This window comes from Oncorhynchus tshawytscha, linkage group LG11 (assembly GCF_018296145.1).
Source record: "Oncorhynchus tshawytscha isolate Ot180627B linkage group LG11, Otsh_v2.0, whole genome shotgun sequence".
Lineage (NCBI taxonomy): Eukaryota > Metazoa > Chordata > Actinopteri > Salmoniformes > Salmonidae > Oncorhynchus > Oncorhynchus tshawytscha.
This window is the reverse complement of record NC_056439.1, coordinates 37,489,674-37,503,265: the sequence shown is the minus strand read 5'-3', so window position 1 is coordinate 37,503,265 and position 13,592 is coordinate 37,489,674. Positions and strand designations below refer to the sequence as shown.

Genomic DNA, 13,592 nt, shown 5'->3' with positions numbered 1-13,592 from the left:
AAAATATTTAAGTGCCTTTGAACAGAGTATGGTAGTACGTGCCAGGCGCACCAGCTTGAGTGTGTCAGGAACTGCAAAACTGCTGAGTTTTTCACGCTCAAACAGTTTGCAGTGTGTATCAAGAATGGTCCATCACCCAAAGAACATCCAGATAACTTCACACAACTGTTGGAAGCATTGGAATCAACATGGCTCAGCATCCCTGTGGAATGCTTTTGACACCTTGTAGAGTCCATGCCCCGATGAATTGAGGCTGTTCTGAGGGCAAAAGTGGTGGGGGGGGTATCCTAATGTTTTGTACACTCAGTGTATGTTTTCATACAATAGCGAAAAGATGTTTCAGAAGCCTGTGGACATTATTAGAACTAAGATAAGCTATGGTCTGATTTTAATCTTAAGGGCAAGATGGAATCCCTCTCAATGAAATCAAAGGAATAATGGTAAGACTCACTTTGAATTTGCTGTAACCCTGGTACAGTAAAAGGCAAACACCTAAACAGAAGTCTTATAATGAAGCAGCAGAAGTTGGTAGATGTGCTCACTGGCATTGAAAAGCACCTGACTGTTACTTACAATGTCCACATAACATTAAGATCATTTTCAAGAGAGAATTATAGTTTTTATGGAACTTGTTCGACACTTTGAAGAATACACAAATGAAATATAAATATTAGATGTACTTGATTATGTCAATGTTTTGTCTCTCTCTGTCTTTCTCAATGGTTAATTGTATTTGATTAGACAAACATGGAAATCCTCATGGAAATGCATTTTTACCTCAGCAACACACTCAGTCATTGATTGGTTGATTACTGTAACTGAGAACTGTGTCAACTGAAGCAGGAGACCGCTGGTCATGTGTATTAATGATGATCCTTGTCTATCTCTGGACTGTAGTCTGCTTCACACACGTTGACCCTGTAAAAATATTTCCTATCTGAAGTCATTTGCTTCAACTAAGCTCTGACAACCATATTTTGATGACCCATTTATAAATGAAATTATACTCATTTAATTAAAACAGTCTGGTTTTCAAGACTGGTTTTCCTCGCTTTTTCACTTAGTGGCAACTTAGTTTAAGTTTATGAATGTTTAAAACACAAGAAAAAAACTAAACTTGCATTATTTGTAAAGAAATTAAGTTAAATTAAATTGCTGCAACGATTATACTGTATATTCTCTGGCATAGCTTGCAGAGGCAACTGCATATCTTATGGAACCGCTACTGGCCCCATGTTGATTGAATTTGATAGCAGGAATAACTTTTATAAAATACAATTATCTCTTTGATATATTTTAATTACATCTAACTAAGTAAGTTCTTTACAAATTTTTTATGAATATTACAGAGTATTACAGAGTGCTACACCAATATTGTTGGAGTAATAGCCTAACTGACAGATTAGGATGTCCAAATCATCAAAGTGTCCATCATCAGTTCCAAACCTAGAAATATACAGGTAATTACCTAAATAAAGGAAACACCAACATAAAGTGCCAAAAGGATGTTGGGCCACCACGTGCCAGAACAGCTTCAATGAACTTTGGCATAGATTCTAAGTGTCTGGATCTCTATTGGAGGGATGCGACACCATTCTTCCACAAAAAAATCCATAATTTGGTATTTTGTTGATGGTGGTGGAAAACTTTGTCTCAGGCGCTGCTACGGAATCTCCCATAAGTGAGATTCAACTGGGTTGAGGTCTGGTGACTGAGACGGCCATGGCATAGGATTTACATCATTTTCATGCTCATCAAACCATTCAGTGACCACTAATGACCTGTGGATGTGGGGACTGTCATCATATAGGGGCATAGCCAAGGTAGCCAAAATAATGGGCAAAATAACAGCCTGCCCAACATTTTAATACTTGACCCTAAGCATGATGAAATGTTGGTTGCATAATTAACTGAAGAACCACATCTATGTGAAAGCACCTGCTTTCTATATACTTTGTATCCCTCATTAGTCAAGTGTTCCCAAGTTTTTGTTGCCTTTACCGCTATGTGGCTAACATCAATCAATTGATCAACTACAGGGCTCAAAGTAATGTGTATGCATATTGTTTTGCCACATTTACCATATACAGTGTCTTCAGAGAAGTATTCGCACCTCTTGACATTTTCCACATTTGTTGTGTTACAAAGTGGGATTAAAATGTATTTAATTGTTATTTTTTGTCAACGATCTACACAAAATACTCTGTAATGTCAAAGTGGAAGAAAAAAACGTGTTTGTATTATTATTAATGGAAAACAACTGATTGTAGAATATTTGCCCATTATTCTTCAAAAAATGTGTAAAGCTCTGTCAAGTTGGTTGTTGGTCATTAATAGACAGCCATTTTCAAGTCTTGCCATAGATTTTCAAGCCGATTTATGTTGAAATTGTCACTATACCACTCATTCAATGTCAATGTCATCTTGGTAAATTACTCCAGTGTAAATTTGGCCTTATGTTTTAGGTTATTGTCCTGCTGAAAGGTGAATTTGTCTCCCAGTGTCTGTTGGAAAGCAAACTGAACCAGGTTTTCCTCTAGGATTTTGCTTGTGCTTAGCTTTCTTCCATTTATTTTTATCCTAAAAAAACTTCCTATTCCTTGCCAACATACCCATAACATGATGCAGCCACCACCATTCTTGAAAATTTGAAGAGTGATATTCAGTTATGTGTTGTGTTGGATTTTCCCCAAACTTAATGCTTTGTTTTCAGGACAAAATATTAATCTCTTTGCCACATTTTTTGCATTATTATTTTAGTGCCTTATTGCAAACAGGATGCATGTTTTGGAATATTTGCATTATGCACAGGCTTCCTTCTTTTCCCTCTGTAATTTATGTTAATATTGTGGCTTAACTACAATGTTGTTGATCCATCCTCAGTTCTCATATCACAACCATTAAACTCTGTAACTGTTTTAAAATCACCATTGGCCTCATGGTGAAATCCCTGAGCGGTTTCCTTCCTCTCCAGAGACAGAGTTAGGAAGAATGCCTGTTACTTCACCATGCTCAAAGGGATATTCGATGTCTGCTTTTTTCACCCATCTACCAATGGTGCCCTTTTTTGCGAACCATAGAAAATCCTCCCTGGTCTTTGTGGTTGACTCTGTGCTTGAAATTCACTGCTCAACTTATAGACCTTACAGATAATTGTATGTGTGGGGTACAGAAATCATGTTAAACACTATTATTGCACACAAAGTGTCCATACAACTTATTATGACTTGTTAAGCACATTTTTACTCCTGAACTTATTTATACTTGCCATAAAAAAAATGGTTAAGTACTTACTTATCAAGACATTTCAGCGTTTCATTTTTAATAAATGTATAAACATTCTAAAAACATTATTCCACTTTGACATTTTGGGGTATTGTGTGTAAATCAGTGAAACACAATCTAAATGTTATTAATTTTAAATGTAGGCTGTAACACAAGACAATTTGGAAAAAGTAATGGGGTGTGAATATTTTCTGAAGCACAGGAGGCTGCTTAGGGGAGAACAGCTCATAATAATGTCTGGAATGGTGCAAATTGGATGGCATCAAACACCTTGAAACCATGTACTTGTTACCATTCCACTCCAGTCATTAACACTAGCCTGTCCTCCCCAGTTAAGATGCCACCAACCTCCTGTGGTCTGAAGGCACTGTATACACTTTTCCAATAATATAGTCTATCCCATTTTGATTGTCGGTCAATGTACAGTATGCATTGTCTACTTAAATCACAACCCTTTAAATTTTAGATAAACTTTAGCATTTATCTCTAAATATAACTAATCATTGCTCGATTTCGAGGTGGATGAAAAATACAGGCTGTGAATTGGAATGCACAGTTTATGGAATGTAGCCTATGGCATGTACAGTGTTAGTCGGCTGGAGTGAGACACATGCACTGATTTTTGGATGGGGTCTTTGGGCCTGAAATTATCAATAATTTTGTGGACGTTATCAATATGTTGATTGTTAGTTTGAGAGAATGCAAATCCTTCAGAGACAGCCGTTCAAGTTGTGTGGACATGGTATGTAAAATAGGTCTATGTCTAATGGTCAGATGACTCAAATGAATCAGTCTGTGAAGGAACTGATGAACCAAATGTCTACATGTTCGCACATTTCAGGCTATAATGACATAAAATCTTTGATTGTTTCAAAATCCACAACATTCAAAACCAACAACACCATGCATATTCGGGGATTTTCAGCAGAGTATATCTTATGGAAATTGAATACTGAACACACCATACAACAAACAAAACAATAAACAAGTATTGCCCAAATCAAAAGCTATAGAATGTCACTGATATTCCACAATTTGCAAAGTATGTTCCAAATGTATGTAGGTAATGTAACTTACTGCATTCGGGGCCTTCAGTGATGGTATGCAGTGTATCAATTGTCACACCAACCCATGTGTGTGTGTGTGTGTGTGTGTGTGTGTGTGTGTGTGTGTTATCCCAAACGCAGCCTTTATTGCAAAATAACATGCTCATGCTCTTGATTGGTTATTTAATTTGCCTTATGGCAAGTAGCCAGAAGAAGGAGCTAAGATACCATCACTGGAGGCGCCAAAAGCAGTAAGCTCCATTAACGCAGAAGCACTGCAGCGCCCATGAGGGCAAACCTACACGTTGTTCCAGCATGATACGCAGTGATTTCCCTCATACATACCGATAACTTCACATATCAATTTTGGCCATCTTGCTGATATAGAAATCTAATTTCTTCCTCTAACAGCTTCCTAATGATCTGCGACACCCAGTGAATTCTATATCTGCGCTTTAAATCGCTAAGCAAACACATTTGACTTAGAAAGATGGTATGCAGTACTTGTTTAGCATTTTTATAATGACAGGAACAGTTATATTTTACAATGCCTTTATTTAGAATATTTACAATGGATTTATAAAAATATATAATTAAAGCTTTTGCAATTATCTATTTTACATGTACACTGTATCACTTTGTTCACATCGTTGAGTTGGTCTGTAGAAACCAGATTTGTAACCAATTAAGAAAACAATTTACTGCGTGTACAGGATACAGTTCCATTGTCAACTATAGCAAACTTGTTTAATGAAACATCAATGACAGACATTATTGCATTTAAATCCTGCAGTCTTTTACAGAAATATACATGAAGTAGTTCAATGAAAAGACGACACAACCACCAACCACTAATTCTGCTGCATGAGGACAGAAGACTCCAGTACAGTTCAACATCCTCATAAGTTTACATTCATATGGCCACAGACCGACTGGAGTCTATCTATATTTGGCTACATTTGTATGCACATGTGTTAGGCTATAAGGGCCCATTCAATAGTTAACACTTTGGCAAACAAATCATAAATAGTGCTTGCACTTACTGTTTGTATTCTTGAAATGCCCTCAAATAGATAAGGGTCTGCAGCTCCTTACATAGTCCTACTGTGAGTTTTGAGTCCTCGGTTTGCGGCACGAGCTCCCTGGCATTACGAGGATGAGGTAGGGAGATTGAGTCCGTGTACACTGCTCAACGCCTCTTGCTGCAGTTGCTTGCTTAGGGGACTGGGGGGCTTTCTGTCTCCTGCAGAACACAAACAGGAGACGTTTGTATAGCACACAAGCCATTACTCTTTATTTCAGCAAAACCAAAAATGCCAATATTTATTAAAAACCAAAATGATTTTATCTTAGGCCTATACAGACCTGAATGACCTGAATGTTAGACTTGCAACATTTAAATACAAAATAGGTTACTAATAATCACAATAGTCAATGTTACACTATAAGGCTATTCATTTGATACCATATTTAATGTATTCCACATTATTTTACACAATGTTATTTTTCTAAACTTTACATGACATTTAAATTGTACACTATGAATGAATTTACTGACAACATGAATCACATGCTGCAATATAACTTCCACATTTGTCTTCTTGGGTTCACACCTCGATTCATCATTGAATTTATTCATGCATTATTTTTGTCAATGTAAATGTAAATGTTGGCTAATAACTATTTTTTTAGAACACTAAATGTTTTTAATTGTATCATATATTTATTTTGAAATTAAAATATACAGCAGCTATCAAAGGGATAAGAACATGTTTTAATCGAAGCATAAGTAGAATAATACATGTATAAGGGCCGAGATCACTTAGTTCAAGCACCTATTTAGGCCTATCTCAGCCTAAAATAATGATAATTTAGCTGTCATAGAGTTAGAAACACTATAGGTCCGCACCATTAGGCCTACATCAATATTTTAGGCTGCTACAATTTCGAGACCCTTTGCTAATGTAGGCTTAGATTTCTTTTGCACTAATGCCCTATATATTTTAGTCCCCCATTATAACATATACATATAATTATTGTGGGACTTGACAGTGACATAATTTAATATTTAATGTCCACAATTAGACAACCGGTGTTAGATTAATGGTTGCCTAATAATAAGTGTGTGTGTTTGTTTGACACACGGCGTGTGTGTGTTTGAATAGGCTTTAAAAAGAAAATACAAAATTATAAAAATGCACATTGTTATTTTACCGCTTGTTATTGAACTTACAATAACGATGTTTTTTTTGCCATAGATGAAGGAAACTTGGAGGGAAACGAGTCAGCTGCCAGTGAATTATGCTAAATGATGCTAAAATTGAGATACCGCAGTTGTGATCCGAATGGAACACTATCAAACAGGATCTGGCCTACCTTCTCGCGATGGATGTTTGAACGGCATTGTAGAGTGGATGTCTCCAGCGTGCATCGTCATGCCGCTGCTTGGGTGGGACAAACTCGGGTTCTGGGACTGCCAAGGGTGCCCAGGGGTCACATAGCTACCTGGCCCGCTATAAACGCCGTACTGGTTTGAAGGTGAGTAGGCACAAGCAGGGACATAACTGGATAATGTCGATGAAGGCTGCAAGAAAATACGCACAAACACAAAGAAAGTATGTCAGATTTACGTTTCCCAGAACGAAACATTTGCACATCTATGACATAAGTGTGTATACAGTATATATCAATACACCCTATGTCATATTAATCTTCCTTGAATAGTGCTGGAGCAAACGTTGAACATTTTGACGAACATTAAAACAACTTGCGAATACCAAGCCTATATTCAACAGATGAATGCCTTTCAATACACACTATATTATGTTACACTTCGAACCCAGTCTCTGCAGATAAAGGACACAGCTATAGTCTTACGCATTTATATGAGTTCTTGTTTTTACCTGTGCATATTTTATGTCTGAATCAATGGCTGATTTGTCAATTCCGTTGACTGCATGAGCCGAGGGAAACGTCGCTCTGTTGATACTACTCCAGTCTTCCATTTTCTGTGGATATCCCTCTGCTCCAGCAATTGCTGATTCGGAAACAGAAAATTGCACTTTACATGTCAGATCATTAGGGGGAAACTGTCAAAATGCCTCTGATCTATTGATATTCATAACTAACTATCAAATGATCCTATATGAAGAAAGCAGCCGTTGAAACTGTAAAATATTAAATGAGACCTAAATTATATGTTATACTTAATATTAATATTGCACGTTATATCGGATATATTTCTTAAAATGCTATCAAAACAATACGTTTTGAGAAGAGGAATTAGTATGCGTAATTGTGCGTATCCAAGCCAGGCCTATTGTTTTCGTTTCTGAATCAAAAACTTTATAAGCTGTTCGTCAGGAATCTATTGGAGGAAATGTGGACAAGGCTATCACACGTTTATAGCTATTTAAAATGTTCAATGCCACATCAAATGATCGATTATTATATCGCATCATTGTACAAGCATGCATAATAATTATGCTCTTTCGAATATGGCTACATGCTATAGGCCTACTTGCTACCTTAATTTGTTTCCTTGATGGCAGCGCTGCAGCCATGGCCGACAATACATCTGGGCCCTACATGCAACATATCACTAAGAACATGACGAGTAGGAACTTATAGTGAGTGACCTTAGGTCCTACGGGGAACGAGAAGGCTTTAACGGATAGCCTAAGCAAGGTGCTTGCCTAGGCGCCAGTGAGTAGGCCTGCAGAGTAAGTCGTTTTCCTTGTGAGGCACAAAACCAAGGCCTACAAAGATTTATAGGGCAAATTTCCTCCCTGATGATTACACGTCAAGCCATGATTTATAAATCATACATCATGGACAAATTAGTCATAAACTGAAAAGCACGTCCAATAGCTCAAGCCAGTCACCCCAAATGCACTTTGACAATTATTGGGAAATGGGTTAGAACTGTGTGTATGTATGGTGCCATATAAATCAACAAGCAATCATTTGTCTAGAAAATAGATTCAATATTACGTACCTTGATGATCCATGAAGGCCCTGATACCCAGAATGTTGGTGACAGTGTGCGCCGATGGCCAGGCCCTTGATATGTTTACATGCCCGGCCGTCACGGGTACTCCGGGACCGCTGCCCATTTTGCCATTGGGTGACATAGCGTTGGGGTATGAATAGGGGTATATGTGGTTGTAAGAGAGGCCGGACTGTGTGGGGGCTTGCTTGCTGCTCTCATACTGGTTTGGCTGGGAAAGATTTCCAATCTTGTTCCGTAAAATCCGGCTAATGGAGCTGACTGAGGGCACGTTGTATTTGTCACAAACTCCGTCTGCTAGTAGTCTGTCCCGGATCTCCCAGGCAAATATCCCCGGGTCACCTTGTTTGTAATCCCTTATGTTCTTCACTACATTCGGTGTGGTAACCCGTGGTTTGCTCCCCCCGATGGCACCGGGTAAAATGGAACCTGTTTCGCTGTACCGAGCTAATATCTTGCTCACACAGCCGTGAGAGACGCGAAGTTGCCTACTAATATCACAGGGTCTGATTCCAAGCTGGGCCAACTCCACTATCCGTAGTCGTATGGCGTTAGGCAGAGGTCGTCCATTGACGAATACACCACCCAACTGATTCACCTCGCCATAGGTTTGCTCTAACGGGAATAAAGATGCATTAACATATTCAGTCATGAAAGCAGACATAACTCCATACTCTCACAGTAAATTGAACCATGCAAAATGGCGAGCTATTGTACGTTTTTGTTATTACTAATCACATCAGGAGGAGACATTTAACTTACCTTTGGAGCTTAGTGCCACTTTTGCCACTTTTTACGTTTTATGTCAATTCATTTCAATATTCTGTACATACATTTTTAATAAATCAACCATTGAATATGAACTTAATTATGAATATGCCGCATTAGCATATCGCGGAAAAAAAGACTTGTCTGTCGTGTAAACTATCATTCCATTCGTTCTGTAAAGGGATATGTCCACTTTATCTACAACCCGAAATCAACTGTATAGTTATTTCTGGCGTTATACAGGCGTGTTAAGCATGGTTATGCTTCCATAAGCTTTCTTTCACTGAAGCATGCCGATGTTAACGCAAGCTTACCCATTTGCCTGTGGTTCGAGATGCTTTGAAATAGTTGCCCCTCAATGGTTGAATGCGGTGGTTCTCCCTTCTGCACGAAGGAAGCAAAACGTTGAAGAAAAAATGTGGACTTCTTAAAAGACTCCTTCCAATTGTTCTTCTCCCTCTTCTATCACAGTGCTTTGAGAGAAAATGCGTTGTACGACGGCACTGAAGTGATCTTCATCTGATAAAGGCAAAATTGAGTTATCCCAGAGGCTGAAGTTTGTTGGGATTAATTTGACGCGTCCCTCTACGTAAATTTTACCACGCTGGAGTTCTGGTTTGGTTTCATTGGCCGTCCTGACGGTGGATAGGCTGTTGCACACATGCACCATCCGGTTTGCGCAATTCAACCTCTCTCTGTATTTTACATAGGGACTAAGTGACTGAGGGGAAACATTTTATTGAACACGATGCATTGGTAAATAGAAAATACATTGTAAACCATTGAAGAGATTCTTTCGAATGAGGTGAGTTGTGCTTTGGATGGACTTCCAATGGGCACTTCTCCACTAATGTAGACTGTGTTAACAATATTTTGTGAGTGACATTTGGCAATAGAGCCTGCAGTGTAGCCTATACATTTTGATCAAAGAACTATTAGAATCTTATCCACCAATTTGTATCATTAAAACATAATATTTTAGATTTGTTTCATTCCATCCACTTTGATACATTTTCACAAAATCCATTTTCATATAAATTCCATGAACATTTGCCAACTCCATTTTTATTTAAATCAATGTATTTATATTGCAGTGCCTACTATTATTATGCTATTAAAATTAAGTCGGCACAATTGCTAATATATTTTCCAGTTGCGTTTTTTGGTCCATTGCGGAACCAACTGACCGCCGGTGCGTCCCGGCTGGGAGCTCGCTCATGATGTGTTTCGCGCGCCATAAGAGGCCGGAACTAGCAAACCATGGGAATCGCATAATAGTGTCACATGAAGTTTCGATTACAACCCAGACCAAGGGACTCACTAACCGGTAAGGCCTTTTACACCTCCATCCTTAGCATCAAACATGCTATGGGGCTCATGTAATCGATACCTTTGTGGGTTGCAATGCTCCTAGACTATAGGGGGGATTCAGTCAATATGACTGAATTCCTGAGGCTAGCATTATCACAGCATGTTCTCTGTGTTTCCTGTGGAAATTAAGAAGGTATAGTTTATACGCTCGCAAAATGTCACTAGTAAAAATTAACAGCCGAACCAACGGTAACAAGGTGCAGTGTCACTATCCCCTCTCTCTTGGCCACTTCACTACAGGTCTTGTAGGGATCAAGACACATGGAATACATCAGGTTGGGTCACCACAGCAACCTTGGATGGAGGCGAAGTATGAGGAGAGGGCGATCGTTCATTAAAGTCACAGTGAAGGTACAGTTAGTTAGTGTGGCTCACTGCTCTAAATGTTATCTGCTAAATCAAGCATAAAGCATATGCACGATTGAATCTTTCTCAATAAATGAACCATTATTTCTTGGCTATCTTGGTGAAGTGATAGGCTACGTTATCTGTTTTGTTTAGGTTATTGACATTGCTTTGATTCTGTAGAATTCTGTTGAAATCCCTTTTCTAAATCCAAAGGACTGCACAACAGAACCTCCATTTTCCCTCATCTGGATAGAATAGGAATTACACCACCATCTAGATTACATTTAACCTACTGTACACGACTGTGCAGATTCCTTGGCTAAAGAGGATCATTGGAACACAAACATGTCGCGATGTATCAGGTATAAATGCATGTTTCAAATATGTTTTTCAAAAATGTTTTTTTGAAAAGAAAGACCATGTGAAATAATTTAAGATTAAATGAGATCGGTATTAGACTCGTTGCGTGTCCATTGGTACTTTGGAAGATGCACAGTAAAACTATAGAGCTGTTTCTGCCGCTTACTACAGGGCAAATGACTTAATACAATGTGTCGATTTCTATCAATAACCAAATTACTAAGTATATTTATTCTCATTCAAGTTTTGTATTGTGTCTTTATGAAAGTATGTCTGAGGAGATAATCGTTTAAACGTCTGCACTTTAACGCGGAAGAGAGCACAGCATTTCATGTTGTTAAGTGGCAATATTACATAATGCCAACAAGTTAGTTTAACTTTTTTCCACAGCTTTTTAAAATTCATTTCCATATTATCAAATCATTATTTATGACTATTTGCACCGTTATATATTTTGTCCAGCAGGTTTACATTGATACAAGCATGGTTTGACTAATCTTCTTTTACTTCTGGAATATTCATAAACAATGCTAAATGTAGGCCTATAATTTGATTATAAGCATTACGTGGAAATTGAATGTAATATATTTGATTTGATTATTTCTGTAGCCAATAATTATTTAAACCTTTTAATCGAGTCTGAGCTTCTTAATACTTTCAATATTGCATTATGCATGTTTATAGCCTAAAAAAGAGACCCTCAAAATTGACTGAAGTCTATGTATGGAGTCTGTGAAGTCTTTTTTTGGGGTGCATAAATACGAAGGACATCCTGCTGGTAAAGTGGATAGGTTGTGTTCAAGTGTGGCTCTGCAAAAGTCACGTGACAAAACCAAACTAAAACTAAAAGGTTCCCCAAATGTCAGTTGTGAAATGAAGAACATTTCCATTAATTTCATTTTCTTTTTGTAACGGTTGACAGATATGCTCACTTTTTATTCAGTAGTCCTCACATACGGGAGCCTGCTCATTTAAATAAAACGAACAGACTTGAAATAGAGTAAATTTGAGATAACGAATCAGCCTAAAACGTATATTGTCTCTCGTTTGATTTCCAGGAGAAGATTGAAAGATGTGTTTCAGTCTAATGAATGCATTCTTTCAATCAAAAATAACACAATAATAAATAAATAAAAACAACCGACACCAAGTAGTTATGTTTTTCCATTGATAATTTGATCGAATAGTTCAAAAGTTGGTGTTACTGGTGTTGCTCAAACAAGGACACTCTCCAGTTGTGGTTGCGGCCAAGTGTGCGCACGGGCCTGGGTCCCTACAGGTGTCCACTTCTCGTGCCATGACACCGCTGTGGTTACACACCATTACACAGGAGGCTAGTGTGCCCTTACACCAGTTTGGCACACACTTCACCACCGCAAAACTGTATGTCCATTTTTTAAACTTCAACTGAACATGGTGTGTGAGGGGTGTAGGCAGACTGGTGGTTTCGTCACTGTACGTGCAGGGCTTATGAGTCGTGTTCATGTGAAGGCCTTATGCATTAAACGCCGTGCACACAGCAGGCTTAAACGTATCTATAGATGAAGCGGAGCTCGTGTAATTTGTTTAGGTCCACGTTATCCAGAAATTACTTTTGTCACCTCAGTTGCGTCTCGTGAAGACGCCAGTAATTGTATTTCACACATGTTACTGTAGGTCTTTATACTAGGCTATACCATTCATCTTAAAAGCCCAGTGCAGTCAAAACTGGGATTTTTCTGTGTTTTATATATATTTCCACACTATATGAGGTTGAATAATACTGTGAAATTGTGAAAATTATGATAATGTCGTTTTAGTGTAAGAGCTGTTTTAAAAAACTGCCTGCAATTTCAGCCTGTTTTGGTGGGAGGAAGTTTTAGTCTTCCGTTGTAACGTCACCATGCAGCAAATTATTTAATAGACCAATAAGAAAGAGAGTTCCAAATCGCTCTGCCAATAACAGCTAATCTTCAGTTTCAGTCCTAGCAAAATTATTGCTTGATAAATTGCTCTTTGCTAAGAAGCTTTACATTTTTTTTTTTTACAATTTTAATTGAAAACAATCACAGTAAGGTAGATAATTGCTACCCAGATATTATTTGATCTTGAGATAAAACGTCTGCATTGGAACTTTAAAGTATAGCTCGATAGGCTTATATTAGAATTTAGGCTTTAGCTCTTTCTTTGGCCTACAGTAGTCTAGGCCTATTCTCGCCGACAACCCGTCTTCTGCTCTGCTTCTGCCTATAAACCTAATCCATTTTTATTCCCCACTCCCTTGCACGGATTCCTAAAAGAAAAAATACATCGTGAGGCTCTGTCAAATCCTGAATAAAAAGATAGGCCTAGCCATGATAGATTTACACTTATTCTGTAGCCTTTTATAAACCCGTTTGATTCCTATTGTATTTTTCTTCAGATTT

At 38.0% G+C, this 13,592-nt stretch overlaps 1 protein-coding gene and 1 long non-coding RNA gene across 3 annotated transcripts; one reads left to right on the top strand and one right to left on the bottom strand.

The window, feature by feature from the left end:
* Positions 1-4,869: 4,869 nt before the first annotated feature.
* Positions 4,870-9,630, bottom strand: LOC112261954 (paired box protein Pax-1). 2 transcript variants are annotated; one of them, XM_024437609.2, is made up of 5 exons: positions 9,423-9,630; positions 8,329-8,955; positions 7,235-7,368; positions 6,708-6,915; positions 4,870-5,567 (listed from the first exon to the last, which is right to left on the bottom strand). In XM_024437609.2, exons 1-5 carry the CDS (start codon positions 9,424-9,426, stop codon positions 5,548-5,550), a joined length of 993 nt encoding a protein of 330 aa, XP_024293377.1. In that variant the 5' UTR covers positions 9,427-9,630; the 3' UTR covers positions 4,870-5,547. The 2 variants fall into 2 exon arrangements, with proteins under 2 accessions (XP_024293377.1, XP_024293376.1); XM_024437608.2 differs by having other exon boundaries at positions 4,870-5,574; positions 9,423-9,627.
* Positions 9,631-9,782: 152 nt separating this feature from the next.
* Positions 9,783-12,915, top strand: LOC112261956. Its single transcript, XR_002955256.2, has 4 exons — positions 9,783-9,913; positions 10,262-10,435; positions 10,720-10,830; positions 11,041-12,915. It is a non-coding gene; the product is annotated as an uncharacterized LOC112261956 (long non-coding RNA).
* The last annotated feature ends 677 nt before the right edge of the window (positions 12,916-13,592 follow it).